General features: G+C 55.8%; 1 protein-coding gene across 1 annotated transcript; it reads right to left on the minus strand.

The window, feature by feature from the left end:
• Nucleotides 1–1,272: 1,272 nt before the first annotated feature.
• SMPD3 (sphingomyelin phosphodiesterase 3) lies at nucleotides 1,273–11,063 on the minus strand. Its single transcript, XM_049864756.1, has 7 exons — nucleotides 9,732–11,063; nucleotides 5,090–5,165; nucleotides 4,821–4,976; nucleotides 3,522–3,611; nucleotides 3,162–3,225; nucleotides 1,582–1,744; nucleotides 1,273–1,374 (listed from the first exon to the last, which is right to left on the minus strand). The coding sequence occupies exons 1-7, from the start codon at nucleotides 11,061–11,063 to the stop codon at nucleotides 1,273–1,275; spliced, it is 1,983 nt and encodes a 660-aa protein (XP_049720713.1).
• Between the last annotated feature and the right edge of the window lie 5,128 nt (nucleotides 11,064–16,191).

Genomic DNA, 16,191 nt, shown 5'->3' on the forward strand with positions numbered 1-16,191 from the left:
GCCCGGGGCCCCAGGCTGGCCCTGGTCACACGGGTGGCAGAGTGGGGTTCTGCGTGGCCAAGCATCAGCCTTTGGCCTTGGCACCCCCCCTCCCCCACCCCAGTCTATACATCACTGTCTGGCATGGTGGGACACTCTTGGGGAGGGCAGGCCTGGGAGGACAGCTGCGGCCTCACCGAGAGGCCGAGGGTTCCTGAGCTCGGCCAGCACGGGATGAGGAAAGCCCCCGAGGAAGGATTGGTCCCAAACCAGAGAGGTGCTGAGAGGTGCTGTGGGGAGGCCAAGGAGGGTCAGGTGGAGATGAGGATGTGTTGGGTTTGGACAGAAGAGAAGCAGCTACAAATCGGTATCATTTTCAAAATCAGAAGTCCCCCTCCCCCCTTATGCTGTGAGTTCCCCTCCTCCTATAAAAAAGTGGGTGCCCTCTTCTTGGGATTCCCAGTTATGGCTCTGCTCCCCAGGTCTGTGTCTCCGGAGAAGCCTGGTGGGGGGGTCGGGGGGAGGGGGAGGGCCGCCAGAGCCACTGGGCCCTGGTGCGCCCGGGCTGTGGGAGGGACCCTGTCTCAGGAAGAGCAGAGTTCTACCTAAAGGGACTTACAGACCCTTTAAAGGGAAGGGTTTTCGTTGTGGGGTTTTTTTTTTTTTCCTTTTTAAAATGTAATCGCCCTTGAATGCAAGACCTGGGGAAGAGCCCTGGGCTTGATGTCACTGGACACAGCCCTCAGGGTCCTGCTGTCCTGCTCATGAGCCATCGGCTGGAGGCGGGAGCTGGCAGCCCCTGTGCCCAGAAGTGCGTCTTTGGCTGGTTCTGATTGTTTGGCGTTTGGCCTTGGGTCAGGCCAAACGAGGGTCTGTGTGGCTACAGGGGTATGTAGCATGCAGGCAGCATGCATGCGAGGGTGCAGGCATGCGAGACAACATTGGCAGCAGACACAAATAATGAACCCTGGACAAAGCTTGAGAAGAGATATACAAAGAGTACGGAAAACCTGGTTCTCATCTAACCCACGGCTTACAAACTAGGTTGTGCTGTAGATTCGTAGAAAATCGTTTGGAAAGAATGGCACTGGTTAGGCAGCCGAGTCCCGGCCCAGCCTGACTCGGTCCACGGTGAGTGCTGCGAGGCGCAGGCAGGGCTGCTCCCAGCTCACTAGGGACGTGGCTGAGGCCCTCCTCCTCCAGCACTGGAGGGGACAGGAACCGGCTGCGGCTCAAAGGGCTGGCACAGGCCCTGCTGCTGCAGACTGCTGGACAGGTGGCAATGTGGCTGGTCTACGCCTCCTCCTCGCCGGTGGACACCATCAGCCGCATGGCTACCGGGAGGTGGTCAGTCAGGCCTGACAGCTGGGTGATAAAACTGAATTCTTCCACCTCCTGCGGGGGGAAGTGCAGAAACATCCCGGTTAGACCCAGAGGGCACCCTGCAGGGGAGGGGCCTGGGGTGCGGCGGCGGGGCCTTCCTGAGCAGAGGGATGGGACCTGGAGATCTGTGGGCAAGCCGACCTCCTAAGAGGCAGGCGAGGAGTGCAGGGTGGTGGGTAAGCCCCCCGCCCCCGCCAACCCCACTCCTGTCCTACTCACAGCCTTCCAGTCGGGGCCCAGCCCCTCCTCCCCGTGAAGGATGTAGTCGATGCGACGACCATTGCCCTTCAGCAGGTCCTTGCGCCCCTTCTGGCCTGCTCCCGAGCTCTTGCTGGTGGGGAACGCCAGATACTCCTTGCGGCCTTCCTCGCTCTCCAAGACCCTGTTCACACAGGTGAGCAAGGTGAGCAGAGCCCCCCCGCTGCCCCCATGGCCTAGCAGCACCTGCATGGGGAGGCCCGGTTTCTTCCTGAAGTGGAAGAGAAGTGAGCCAACCAAACCTCTGGGTTTAAGATCTTTCCTGTGTCTTCAAAAAAGGACCTAGCTTAGGCTGCCTTACCCTGAGCTCCATTTTCTCTGTGTGAAACAAGAATGACTGCTCCAGGCCCAGACACTTGAGGATAAGCAGGCTACAAGCAGAGCAGAGGTGGGGGGTGCTCTTGGTTATGGTTACCCAGGGAGGGCCCGGAGCTTGGGTGAGGACATTATGCCTTGAATCCAGGCTTTCTGATTTCCCTGCCTGGCATGGTTGCCACAAACAAAGAGGGTGATGGCTCCTTCCTGCCACAGACGGGCCCTCCAGAGGGAGGGGCTGTATGAGAATCTTCATGTGAGCTAGCTCAGGCCTGTGTCTGGGGTGGAGGAGACAGGGGTGCCCGAAGAGGCCCTGCCAACAAACATGGGCTTCTATAAGCAGCTTTTTGCCACCTTAAGATAAATACACTGATAACATTCAGAACATCCTTGCAGCTCTGAAATACAATCCATTACTGTCCTTTGCCTATGATAATTAATTCTAGCATCAGTGATCTGAGAGGTACTGAGGGTCATTTTTTAATCTTCATCTCATAAAAAGATAATTTTCTTGGCATAGGATGATGTATCAAATGTAGCCATAATCTAATTAATTGACTCTGCCATCCCGGGCTGTGAGTTCTAAATTGGTTCTACTCTTGGCCTTTCAACTGTGTATCCCTTATGAAAGTCTCCTCAAGATTCAAGAATGAAGTTTGGCTGGGATGGAATTATTTCTGCTCTGAGAACAACCAGCTTGTGTTATGTCTGCTCATATTTTTGTCTAATTGGTGAACACAGTGCTGGGCTCCCTTGAGCAGAGGCCCGGCCCAGGAGCCCTTTGCAGGGTCTCAGCAGCCTGGGCCCGGAAGCGCTGGCCCTTTTCCTGCAGGCTGGGCGTGGACAGGGCAAGCTCTCCAAAAGTAAGCTCACGCACTGGGTGCTGGTTTAAGAAACCTGCTTCTACAGGCCCCAGGGTCTGCTCTGAGGTTTTTGCTCAGCAGGGCCAGCCCTGGGGGCGTGAAGGCTGCCACTCCCTCCACCACCGACAAACCGAGGCTGAGTCCCTGAGGGTCTCAAAGGCCTCCTTCCCTCCTCCCCAGGTATGGGGTGAGGAGCAGGTTCCTGCCTGAGCTGGGCCCTCTCCTGACTCCTCCCGCACATCCGTTAGCCCTGTCTGGCCACCACCTGAGCTGGGAGCTTTGTGCCCTATACCAGACCTGGGAGCTAGCCTGGAGGGGCAGGGTGTTGGGCCCCACCCCTACTGCAGCCGCGTGGGTGCTTACTTCTGCAGATTGTCTGGGGTGCACACCTCCTCATCATAGAGATTGTTCGTGTCCAGCAGAGTACCTGGGGACAAAGGAGCAAGTGTCACTTGAGGCAGGGCCCAGCCAGCTCCAAGGAGGACCTCAGTGTGGGTGTCTTAGTGGGTGAGGGTGGGACCTCAGTGGGTAAGGGTGTCTGCCAGCCCGGGGCAGCTGAGTGTGGCCTTCTCCGGCGGGGTCTGTGGGGGTCCTGTGGTCTCTCCTGGAAGGCCTGTAAGGGGCCCGGCGTGGGTGCAGCATCAGAGCTTAGCACAGTAGGCTTCCAGGGACTCCCAGCCCAGCCCCTGCACCCACACCCTGCCATCTCAGCCACAGGCTCACCGATGGCCCACGACTTCTCCTCCCCAGGACCAAGGCGGCAGGGGTCCTTGTAGTGTGTAAACAGGGAGTGCTGCTGCTCCAGCTTGTCGTCTGTGTGGGAGAGAGCTGACCGTCAGGTGAGTGGCCTGTCCTGTGCCCCTGGTTCTGGTCAGTTACTCCTGCCAGATGCCACCAGTTCCTGTCCCTCAGGTGACTTCCTCTGTTTGGGGTCTGTGCTCCCGGACAAGTGGGCCTGTGGTTCACCTGCCATGGTTCTCTGCATCCCTGAGAAGTTCCTTCCCCTGGTTTCAGTGTTCCCATCTCTCTGAGGACAGTGGTCACTGACCCTCTTGGGCCCTAGGGCACAGTGATCTCAAGGCTGTCTCAGACCCTGTGGCAAACCTTGTTGGGAGGCTGGCTGATGCTGCCCCAGCAGGAACCCCTACTTCTGTCCAGAGACCTGGTGCCCAGGCCAGAGTGAGAAGTGGACCCCACAAGGCTCAGAGCGGGAGGTGGCCTGTCCTGGGCTCCCATTTGTCCTGCTACATCATGGAGTCAGAAAGGCCATCCTGAGACTCCCCAGGAGGGAGGAGAGGGTGCTAATGGGGCCTGACTGAGTGGGACACCCGCCCTGTGCTCCAGGTGAGACCTTCTGGTCTCCTGCCTTCATTGAGGGTTGGGGCTTGAGCTCATAGGACTCTGTGTTGCCTACCCCTGGGCATTATGATCATCTACTCACAGAGCAAAATAAAACTTAACTGAGGCTCAACTTTCAGTCTTTACCTAGTGGTTTAAAACATGATTCTCAGGGTTCAAGTCCCAGTTGAACCTCTTACTGGGTGTGTGACACTGGGCTAGTTATCCGCCCTCTCTGGGCCTCAGATTCCTCTCCCACACCATGTGGATATAACAGCGCCTACCTCTTTGGGGTGTTATGACACTTAAATGAAACAGTTGGTCCATGAAAAGCAGTTAGCATCACGCCTGGCACAAAAAGCTGACTGAACAAAGAGGAGATGATCAGTAGCTGATTCTCCGTTACCCTGAGTTTGAAGCCCTGAGCCTTCCTGGTCAGAAGTTCATTTCTGGGGCATCTCTTTGTCTCTGAAGGAGGCCTCTGAGCTTTCTAGGCAGAGCATGGGCTCTTCTTGACCTTGGACTCATAGGGGGCAGAGAAATCAGTCTTGCTAAATATCCCACCCATACTCTCATAAGGAGCAGGAAGTTCTTCGAGCTGCCTAGTCCAAGTCTTGCCAGCTGTGAGTGGGGCCTGTGTCCTCCCCGAGCAGCCAACTGGCATGGGAAGGGGCATTGCCTCACCGGAGGAGCAGTTGTCAAAGTTGAAATCTCCACAGATGACGTCAAACGCCACCAGCTCCTCGGGGTTGGCTGCGCTGGACGAGGAGGTAGATTTTCGGAAATCAGCCAGCCAGTCCTGAAGCAGGTCCAGCTGCTCACAGCGGATGGCACTGTCTTCTGCAGGCAGAGTCAGAGACCAGATGATGAGGCTTAGCCCCAGGCGCTGGTTCCAATTGTGGTGGTGAGGGTGGTTGATGCCCACCCCGGAGGACCACGGGCTGCCGGCCTACCTGTTGTGGCTTGCAGGTGTGTGCAGGAGATGTACCCAACGATTCTTTGGTCCTGAGGTGTGCTTCCCACCTGCACCTGCGTAGGAGGGGCCCAGTGTCAACCACAACATCTACAGGGGGTCATTGTTGCTCTGAATGCAAAGGGACCCTGGGAATGTCCATTTGCGCACTGGGTCACCCTCACAAGCCCTGCTGTGTTCAGGCTCCTGTCTAGACTTGGACCCAGATGAGAGTGGGAAAAGGCCTGCGTCTGGGAGCTATGGCCCTGGCTGGAGGCAGATGCATAAAGGAAATACCAGCTGACGGCACAATGAGTACCAATAGCAATTCCTGCAAAGCATTATAGGAGGGAAAGACGCAGAAACCACAGTGGAGTTCCTCCCCAAGCCCCTGCCCTCCCCCAGTGAGCAGAGTGATCATATGGGTGATCACTCTATGTGCCGGCCCCTTGTCTCCTTGGCCGGTAGCTCTTTCCTCCCTCCCTCTCACACCCTCGACCTGATCACACCCCAGAATCTAATCAGACAGCCCTCTGTGAGCTGCACCTGACTCACAGCTCCTACCTCCCTCCACCTGAGCCACCTTGGACCCTGCCGCCCTCCTGCTTGCTCACCCCAGCCTCTGCCCCTCTGGCTTTCCCAAAAGTCATTTCATCTGCTTGACAGGCAGTGGTCCCTGTTAGTCCCACCCACCCCCTCACCCTGGGGGCTCTGGGCACCTGTGACATGGCCTGGCCCCATGCTGACCATGGCCTCCAACCTCAGCCTGTCTTCCTTCCTGTACCTGTGTTCCAGCTGATGGTGCCTGGACTCGCCACAGCCACGTCACAGGCCACCAGCTTCAGAAAGCCTCGGTGAGCCTAAGAGTTTCTTTTTGCTGCCAAATTTGGGTTGGTACTGTTCTCCTCCAAATGGACAGTGTCATCACCAAACACCCTCAGCTTTCTACAGCCCTTCATCTCTTTTTCCCCACCCAGATGCGCATCTTTCCTTCCCAGTCCTTGGGTGGGTGAATGTCTGGCTATTTGATGATGGTTATATGGTCTGGATTTGGGGCTGGTTATAAACTCAAATGTTCACCATTTGCTTCTTACTGGTATACCAAACCTAATCCTCAGTCTAATGGTACCTCCCACCCCTGGAATGACTCAGTGAAAAAACCACATCCCATTCATGCATCCTGTGCAAAAACACATTTTTAAAATTGCAGTGCCCCAAAGAGCCACAAGATGGTACTATTAATCTCTGTATTTCTCAGGCAACAGGTCTGTTTCCTCCTTAATAATGCTCACACGTGAGCGCTATGCCTCCTGCCTCGGGTACATTGTTAGGTCTCACGACCGTGAGGATTATAGCAAAAGTATACCGTTTTAATAGCTGAATGCATTGCAGCCAAGAGAAGTTTAGTAATTGACAAAACTCCAAATGGTTGCGGCAGGCTCGAATCAGATCTGTTTGCCTCATGCTAAAGGCCTCACCCTCACTCTAGGCTGCTGCTTTCTGTGCTCCTGGGGTCTTAGCCCAGCTCTTCACCAGTGGCCCACTTATTGACCTATGGTGTCAGTCTCTCATTCACTCAGCACTTGGTGGCCTCTGCTCTGTGCTGGTCCTAGGCAGGGCACAGGGCATGCAGAGGTTTCACACTCGGTCTTGCCACTAAGGGGGACCCAGATGAAGGGAAATGCACATAGCAGCGTGGTCACATCCACTTTCTGTTCTTGCTATCATGTATCTCAGTCCCTCACCCCGACTCCTCCCTCTTAATTAGGTGTGTGATCTTGCCAAAATCCACTTTATTATTTGCTGGGACTTACTGATTCCCAACTTGTGTTGTCAGGAGCCATAGAGTCTTGTGTTTCTCTTGCAAAAACAAACTATCACATTGACAGGCTGTGCCTTTTAGGCCTGGCGGGCAAAGACTGTCAACAGAAAAGGTTTCCAGAATTAGGCTCTGTGCTATGTGAGGCAAAGGGGGTCCAGCCCCTGTGCAAGGAGTCACATTTCCCCAGAGGATCTGAAGTACCACAGGGAACAAGGAGGGTGGGGCTGATGAGGTGTGTTGGGGTTGGCTGTGCACCCCGAGGGGCTGGGTCTGATGGCAGAGATGGCAGTTGAAACACCTGGGGACGGGGCGGAGGAACCCGGAAAAGAAAGCCAGCTTGTGCTGGTGGGGCAGCAGTTGCTGAAAGGTCCATAGAGATGTTGCGGCCAGTCCCAGGGTGGGGCCAAGACAAGGAGAAGCAGGGTGCCTGGAGGCCCCTGGTGGTGGTGTGGCTGAGCAAAGCATGGGGTGGGGTGGGCCTTTCCCTGAGGCAGTGAGAAGCCCTGGAGAGTGGGGAGGGTGGTAGCCGGGAGTCAGATGTGGTGTGGAGGTGGAGGATGGGTCTGAAAGGGTAGGAACGAGGCAAGGAGTAGGACACGGAGGAAGGTGGTGGAGCTGGAAACATGGAATGGATCCCCATGTAGTTAGAAAGTGAAATTAAGAGCCTGGGATGGATTGGGAGGGCCCTTCCGGCTCAGACAGGCAGGACAGGGTGTGTTTGATGAATTTGGTTTGGAGTGAGTGGGAATGTGTCCAGGAGGCAGCTAGATACAGAGTTGGGTTTAGGAGAGCTGTGGGCGAGACTAACCTGAGCGTCATCAGCAAGGGAGTTGCATGGTCCTGGCAGGGTCAGGAGGGTGAGTGTGATAGGCTGGGGTGATCATTTGGGAGTGAAGAGTGCTGGTAAAGCGGGGTACATCCCTGCCCTGAGGTCATCCCCTTAGCTCTGGCTGACTGTAGCTGGGCTGGAAGGGGTCAGGCCTAGTGTTGTCGAACCTGCCAATATGTTAAGAGAAGCTGCAGACCAGGTTTTATGTGAAATATCTTGATTTTTAAATGTTGGCCGTTAAAATTTTTTTCTGAATGGACTAAATTAACCATATCTGTAGACTAGTTTTAGACCCAGGAGGTGGAGGGAGAAGAAAAGAACATTCAGGACAGAGCCCTGCGGAGTGTGAAGTTTAAGGGATGGGCAGACCCAAGGAGTCCAGTAGGAATGGCCAGAGAGGTGGGAGGAGAGCCCAGAGCAGAGGGGCTAGTCCAAGGAAATTGTTGTTGACCTTGGTGGGAACAGCAGCAGGGGGCCAGTCCAAGGAAGTGGGTGAGGAGGGGACATAGGGACAGGCCTGCCCAGAAGCTGGACTAGGTGGGAAGCAGAGGGAGGTCTCCTGGCCTCTGAGCCATCTGTAATCAGGCGGTAGTAAGAGGGTATGCTCTCCCACCCTGAGCCTGACAAAATGTCCCCTTCTTTCTCAGCAAAGTCACTCTGGCTGCTGAGACAAAAATATATCCATGGGAGAGGACACCTCAAATCACATGCCAAAATTGGAAGGCTGAATCTACTTATAAGAGAAGTTAATTCAATTTCAGCATCTCATACCGTGACTGGCTGAGCCACATAGGAGCCATCAAGCGACCTGTAGAGTGGCAGGCCCAGGCCCTCACCAGGCTCCAGGCAGCTCCGTGGAGACAACAGGCCCTGGCAGTTCACTCCTGGATAGACCGGGCCAACAGGTCAGCGTTTTCCTGGACGGACTACGTGTGGTCAGAACTGAGGCCTGAGGAATGAGAACCTCACTGTGCTTGGACTGTTTACATTAGCCACACTAGGCACCCCTCACTCACTTCTAGAGGGGAACTGAGAAGTCTTGAGGGAGCCCATGGCCCTGATGAACCTTCACTTTCTTATGTCTCATAGGAAAGGGACAGCGCCCACACCCCAGCAGCTGCTGCCTCTGGGGGCAGAAAACCCTGTTCTGCATCAGATGGCCAAATGATGCTTTGGAAAACTCTGGAAGCACCAGAAAAGGCTTTTGGATACAATGCAAAAAGTCAACACTATAAGTATCTCAGGCTCAGTAGAAGATAATGAGTAATGACCAAATTACTATGGTCTTAAAAAGCCCTCTAATTGCACATAAATTAGCAGAAATAATTATAATTCATTTTAATTAATGACTGACTGTGGAAGAAAAGCCACGTGCTGGTGGGCAGAGTGCCTAGCATGACAGCTTTGTGACAGCAGGAGGAAGGGGGTTGAGGTCAGGCAGGCTTGTGGCCTAAGCCAGCTGGGCGTGGACAGGCCTGAAGGCTCTGAGATTCCTATCTGCCCACTTGCAACTCTTGGTCTGTGCTGGTCTCCACCTTGTGTGAACATTGTTCAGTTACAAAGATGTTGCCTACTGAGGGGTCCCTACTTCCTCCTTCCTCCCCTTGTCCCCATCATCATTGCCATGGCTCCCATTACCACCATCACTACAAGAGCTGATGTGAATAGCAGGCCTCACAGTCACTCCCCACTCCTCTAAGCACTACATTGTCCCCATTTTGCAGGTGGGGAAATCATGGTTCAGGGACCTGAGGAACTTGCCCAAGATCCCCTAGCCAGGTCTATCTGATCCTGGAGCCTTCGCTCTTGCCCTGACATTCTTATTCTTGTCCCTGAGCAGGGGCCTTTGGTTCAGCTCTGCGAAAGGCTTTGTCTGCTCCCCAACTCTGTCCCTTCAGAGAGAAGACAGGACTCCCTGGCTGTAGCCCCCCTACCCATGCAGCTCTGGGACTGATTGGCCTGTGGCCCTCAGGCTGGGCCAAGGCCCCCTACCTTGAGAAACAGCGCTCCCTTGGAGGCCAGAGCATCGGAGCACCGCCCGTTGGGGTAACAGTGATAGGCCACGTCCATAATGGGGTAGCGGCTGGCGAAGAAGAGGCCGCTGTTGAGAAACTTGAAGCTGCAGCAGCCATGGCCACTGCAGCAGCCATAGACCCCGACATCATACAGGATGTATTCGAAGTAGCCGTGCAGCTGGTCTTTCAACTTGGCGGCTGCACGCTTGTCAAACACCTCCTGCAGGCACAGGAAGTCCAGGTTGGCAGGGAAGAAGGCCGAGATCTCGTGGTCAAAGGCCTCGTCTGGGTGCCGTCTCTTGCGAGCAGCTGCCTTCTTCACCACCGAGGCCTTGTACAGGAGCTTGCTGTTGGTGGCACCTGGCTCCCCACCACCACCGTCTGCCCCAGCTCGTGCCTTCACCAGGGACTCCCTGGAGGCTGAGGGGCTGCCCAAGCTCCCCGAATCCCCATCCCGCTGACTGTGGTTGGGTGTCTGACCCTTCTGGCCCCTGGCAGCCCCATTCCTGGCCTGGTTCCCAGAGGCAAGGTCGTCTGTTTCGGGGGGCTGGCACCCCTCCTCTCCACCAATACGCACGATGCAGGCGTCCTCAAGGCTGCCGCCATTGGTCGGGTCCCCAGAGGCTGGGCCGTTCACAGCCTCATCACTGGGGCGGTGTCCGCCATTGCCTTTGTATTCCACAGAAGCCGTCCTCTTAATGCTCCCAGGAACAGTCCGGGCCATGCCATCACTGCCCTGTGGTGACACCAGGCTGCTGAAGCTGGCTGCACTGATGGAGGTGTTGGTGGGAGAATCAATGTAGATTTTGATCTGGGGCCGACTGGCCCCATTGCGAATTCTCTGCCCAATCTCTTTGGCCCGTTCTTGTACATTAAAAACATTGTTGAGCCTTGCAAGCGATTCGGGGAGGAGGCAGAGGTTGGCAGTGGTGAAGCAGAAGCTTTTTCCAGTACCTGTACCCCTCCATTCACCAAGCAGAGGTGCCCCACCAGCCGGGCCCTTGTCCTCCAGCCGTGAATAGATGTAGGGCCGGCGGACAGACTGCAGGGGGGACCAGAGGAGGAACCCAAGAAATGCTAAGGGCAACGTGGCGACAAGAAGCGCCAGGTAGATGGGCGTGAAGAGGACAATGCAGAGCAGCTGGAGGTAGCACGGGCTTTCTGCCCGGTGGCACTTCTTGCAGCTGATGGAAGTGAAGGGGGTCAGAAGCCGGTTCACCAGGCAGTAGCATGGGAAGATGAGAGCCCAGGACACGGTATGCAGGGCAGACAGACAGCTATTAGGAAAGGGGGTCGTGTACAAAACCATCGCAGCTCACTGGACGCCGTGGCCGGCCCTTCTACATGGTGTCGTGGCAGCCTCGGGCACTTCCTGGGGAGGGGGGGAGTTGGGAGGGCAGATGGAGGAGCGTCAGCTCCTAGAGGGATGGGACTCTGGGCGGTTAGTGGCAAATGTCGGCCAGCCAGTCATGGTTATAGCTCATTGGGCCATCTTGGACACTGGGTGCCAGAGAACCTGCAGAGACAAAAAGTGAGTGGGGCCATTACTGATCTCTAGGCGGAGAAGGTGCCATTGTGTCCAGTCACCCCATTCCTGCTTCCTCCAATGTGAGCAAGACTTCTGAGGACAAGGCTGGGGCTGGCAGGCTCACACAGGGCGTGTGGGGCTGGGAGCCATCTCATCCCACTCTGTTTGCCTGTGCGTGTTTTGTCCTTTGAATAAACAGCTTGATGACATGACAGCCCCTAGCTATCTTGACCTTTTAACATAACTGCTTAAAAAATGGCCTCAGGATTTTGGAGCTTTGTGGGTGCTCTGGAGGCAGGCAGGGATCCTAGAGGATGTCTGGGCCTGACCCTGGCCTGGAGCAGCAGGCGGGGGCATGTTTAGAATGGGTGGGCAGGTGACCCTCGGTCAGAGAAGCTGCAAACACAGCCACCTGTCACTGAGTGCCAATCAAATCAGAACAGAGAGGAGAGGCCGGTGACTCCCAAGTTGGAGGGAAGTGTGGCTGGCTGGCCCTGAGAGGGGGCAGCCCCACCTATAACTAGGCTTTTGCAGTGGCCTACAACATGAGACCAATCCAGTGGTCCCACCCCCACTGACTCCCAACTGAAGGTTCCAGTGCCTTACTAACTTCCAGAATGATCCGTCCCTGTGCCTTCTGGGAGACACTCCCCTGGGATTGCTGGGTCTGGACTAAGCTTCAACTGCTCTCCCCCATGCCCCCAATATGCAGCCCTAGGGCCTGGCACCCTGACACCCTGGCACCCTGACACCCTGACACCCTGGGTCCTCCTCCCAGTGCCTGAAGGAGCCAGTATAGGTCTCAGAGCAGGCCCAAGTGCCCCGCCTGGGAAGAGGCCGCCAGGTGCATTTACTATGTTGAATGCAAAATCAATAAAGACAAGAGTCTGGAGTGTTTGCCTAGCCTCCAGGGACCTGTGGGTGATCATTCCGTGGTAAAACTTGTGTAAGCATAATCGAGTTTTCCTTACCAAATTGGCTGGGGTGCTCACTTTCTGCTCACTTGTTCACGGGCCCAGCCCAGCACGCTGCCCTGGCATCACAGTGGGCCACGCATCCTGGCCTCAAACTCTCTCTCTCCCTTCTCCTGAATCCCTGCTCACCCAAGCTAGGGACCTGGGTGTCATCTCAGTCCCCCAGCCCATCAGTCCCTTCTGCCACTGCCACCCCACCCCCCAAGCCCTCCTGGAGCCCCTGCCAGCCCCTGCATTGGCCCAGGACTCCATCACGCTTCCCCACCGACTTTGTCAGTCTTCTGCTCTCAAGCCATCCTCCACCGACGGCCTCAGAGACCTTCTCTGCCTGAATCTGACCGTGTTGCAATGGCCTCAAACCCACCGAGGGCCTCCCTCTGCCTTGCTTGCAAATCCTGTCTCCTTCGTCAGGCCTGCCCATCTCTGCTACCCTGTCCTGCTTTGTTGCTCATCCCCCACTCACTGTGACAGTGGCTTCCCGCTCACCCTGCTATTTCTCATACCTCGGCCCCTTGCCTAGCTTGCCCTTCTAAGACCTAGCTTAGAAATCAACTCCTCAGAGAAGACCTTTGGCCTCTTCCACAGGTGGCTGAGGGGGCTCCTGTCCCCTTGTGCACTCCTGGCCCCTGCAGTTATATACCATAAATGCTTACCAGACGCACCCACCTCCCCAGCAGACCATGAGCTTCTTGGAGGAAGGGACTGCACTGCATCCTGAGTCCCTAGGCCTGGCTGGGCAGGTGCTCAGGAAGCGGCGTGCAGGGAGGAAGGAATGGTGACCTGCAATGCCTCTTCCAGTGAGGAGACAGGTCTTCCTCCAGTCCAGTGGTGAAAGAGGAGAGGGTTTCTGTGATGCCTGTCAGTCCCTCCCACAGCCACCACCTCCTGGGGTGACATGTGGGGGCTGCTCATCCCAGACTAGGAGTTAATGTCTAAAGATGAGCCTAAGTTGGTGCTGTGTCCACTTCTGGTGAAGGAGTTTCACAAGGATTTTACTTTGTTCAGGGGATATAACTTTGAAGCAGGCACTGGAAGGTTACAGTTCAGAGAAGCAGGTGTGTGCACAGATGGCAGCCATCCCACACGGAGGCTCTGTGCTGGGCATCGGTTAAGTCTGGGAAATGCCAAGCTGTGAGCTTTGCCTCACAGCAGCTCTGCCTGGTCTAGTCTCTCTGGGCAGGGTCTGGACTATGAATTGCTCCTCATGCAGGTGTAAATAGTGAGGCTCACTGGGTGAGAATGGAGGCGATGCCAGGGGGTGGTCCATGGCCCCTCACTTCTCCCTGGGCCAGAGCTGGGGAAGACAGCCCAGAGAGAGGATCACTGAGGAGACCCCTCCAGCCTCCTGCTTTAGAATCCCCAGACCCAGTCAGTGGCCTCCACCATTCCCCACACCTCAGCCCAAGTCCTGGCCCCTGAAGGCTTATGCCTAAAGAGGGCCCCATGTGGGGCTGGTCCTAACCTGACAGTGCTGATCTGCTGGCTGCTTCTAGGACCCTGTGAATTCAGGCCAGGCTATGGGGATGTGGCTGGGAGACCCATTTTATAATGACAGGGGCTGAAACTAGAGTCCTTGCTGCAAGAGTGCTGGGCCCTCCATGTGCACCATCTCCTTTCATCTGGGAGCTAGTGCTCCGGGGCTAGTGCTACCAATGTCCTCCCACGCCTGCCGTCTGGCCTGGAGACTCTGGGATGCACTCATTTGTTCTTTCTTAAAAACCCAAATTCTTTGCTGTGAGAGGAATGCTCATGGTCTGCTGGGGAGATGGGCATGTCCTATAAGCATTTATGATCTATAACCTGGGGATGAAGCCACAGCCCACTTACTCTCCTACCCAGGCTGGGTGGCCGTGGCCCTTCTGCAAAGTTACAGCCCTTGCTGGGTGAAGCCAGCTGGCTTCAGGCTCTCATATCTGCTGGACCAACTGCAGGTTCTGTCCCTCCCAAGCCTCCCCAGCCACCAGCAACCCCTGTATCAGCACCAAGGTCCTGGGGGTAGGGGCCCTGGCCAGACTTCTGGGGTTACCTGGACATTGCCTCAGTATCACAGAGCAGGCCCACTCCGTCTCCCTTGAGGCTTTCTTCCTCTTCTTTGTGCCCCAAGATCATTGGCCCAGCCTAGCCAGCACCATCATCACCTGAGTTCCTGCCTGAGCACTGTCCTCCTGTCCTGTCGCAGCTTGCAAGCCCCAAACCCACTGTCTGCACTGTGTCAGAGGATTGTACTAAGCATGATCCAATCACCTCTTGCCCTTAGGTGGTCGCATTGTCTTGAAGGACAAAGTCCAGGCTCCCAATCTCTGTCTAGTGGCCTTTTGTGCTTCCGTCCCCCACTAACCTCCTGCCCCACCCAGCCTGGCTCCACCAGCAGCAAGGGCCTCAGCAGTGCAGACTCACCTTGCCATCCAGCCTCCAGGCCTCTGCACCTAGAACTCTCTGCCTAGAACACCCCCCCACCTCATTACCTGTCAGCTCCTCTTCAACCTTCAGGCCTAGGCTGAGATGACACCTCCTCAGGGGGTGTTCCTTGCCCCCACCCAAGGGTGCCTGTGACCCCCAAAGCCCTCTCCACATTGTACTGTCAGGAGGTGGAGCTGTTTATACCTGGTTCACCAAACAGGCTGTGCATTCCAGCAGGACCCTGACTGTCGTGTGGCTGAGCACAGAGTGCAGCTCCGGGGAAGGTGTGTGCCTGTCAGGGGAGAGGACAAATGAAGGATAGACTGACTGAGACATGAACAGACCTGTTGCCTTGAGGTGGCAGAGGCAGGAAGGTAGTACTAGGGGGGTTGTTCAGGCCCCTCTGTGGACATACAGTGAGTCAGGAGGAAAGCCGGTGGAGGAGAGGGTCTGTCCTGTTGGCATTGGGGTTGCCTCTCCAAGGACTGGCCTGTGGCTCCCTTAGGGGTCAAAGGTAGACACAGCCCCATTTCATCAAAGGGTTCCTGAGAGAAATTCTCCAAACCTGGGATCTGCTGTCAGCTGAGACCTGGCTGGGGTCCTCATTCTCCCCAGGGCTGCAGTGAGGGGAAAGCCTCCCTCTGTCAGCTGTTCTGTGCCTCCTCATTCCCAGTGTGACCTCAGAAGCCCTTATGGGCAAGTCCCCTCCCCAACCCATCCTGCAGGGGCAGTGGGTGGCCAGGGCTGATCTTTGCCTCCCCTGGACTGGTCATAGGAATATTTTTGGTCCTATTCAGGCATTGATGGGATTTGAGGTGGCTGGCAACCCAGAGGGCCAGTGGGTAGTGGTGGCTACCATGGTGATCCTCTAATATGTGCAGATCCCTGGGGTAAGAGCCCCACTCTGGCCTGTCTGCCATCCTAAGCCCTTCATAGCTACACTGGGTCCGCCTGTCTGGAGCCCCTCACCTGCCTCTCCCCTGGGAGGGATCCTCCTGCCCTCCTGTATGATCTCTGCATCTATGCACAGAAGTTGCTGCCACCAGAGCCACAGAAGGATTGCCACCATGGAGCTGGTTTCTAAAGCTCTGTGGTTAATTATTTTGTCTCAGTGAAATGAAAGGAGGGTAAACAAACAACAACACACTAATTAGTCTGATCTACACTTTTCCCAAGAAATTAGGAAGCTAGACTTAAACATGAGAAACTGGCAATTTCTTGAAGACTCTTAGAGTCCTCGGAGGGGTGGCTAGGCCAGATGCAGCTGCCCCAGGCCTGGTGCCCAGGAGCTCAGCCACACACCTCTTCCTTTTTCCTTGCTTGAGCTCCTTCTCCTGAAATTGGGCTAAAATGGGTGGGCCCAGGCCAGGCTGTTTCCCTGCAGGAAACCCATTCTTGTCCCCATGCTTGCTTCTCTTCTTCCATGTCCTTGGGCTGGCCCCTTTGCCAAGCCAAGTCAACCATGGACACCTCTGATGGGACTGACAGGTCCCTAAAGGCCACAAGGGCTGAGCTTTTGCAGCTCAACCTCACAG

The sequence above is a fragment of the Elephas maximus genome, chromosome 21, assembly GCF_024166365.1.
Source record: "Elephas maximus indicus isolate mEleMax1 chromosome 21, mEleMax1 primary haplotype, whole genome shotgun sequence".
NCBI lineage: Eukaryota > Metazoa > Chordata > Mammalia > Proboscidea > Elephantidae > Elephas > Elephas maximus.

Excerpts from the sequence above, each read along its gene's own strand:
- SMPD3 (XM_049864756.1), bottom strand. The coding sequence starts at position 11,063 with ATGGTTTTGTACACGACCCCCTTTCCTAATAGCTGTCTGTCTGCCCTG. Across the intron at positions 3,612-4,820 it reads CTTTGACAACTGCTCCTCCG|ACGACAAGCTGGAGCAGCAG; the intron begins GTGAGGCAATGC and ends TCTCCCACACAG. Across the intron at positions 1,375-1,581 it reads TGGGCCCCGACTGGAAGGCT|GAGGTGGAAGAATTCAGTTT; the intron begins GTGAGTAGGACA and ends TTCCCCCCGCAG.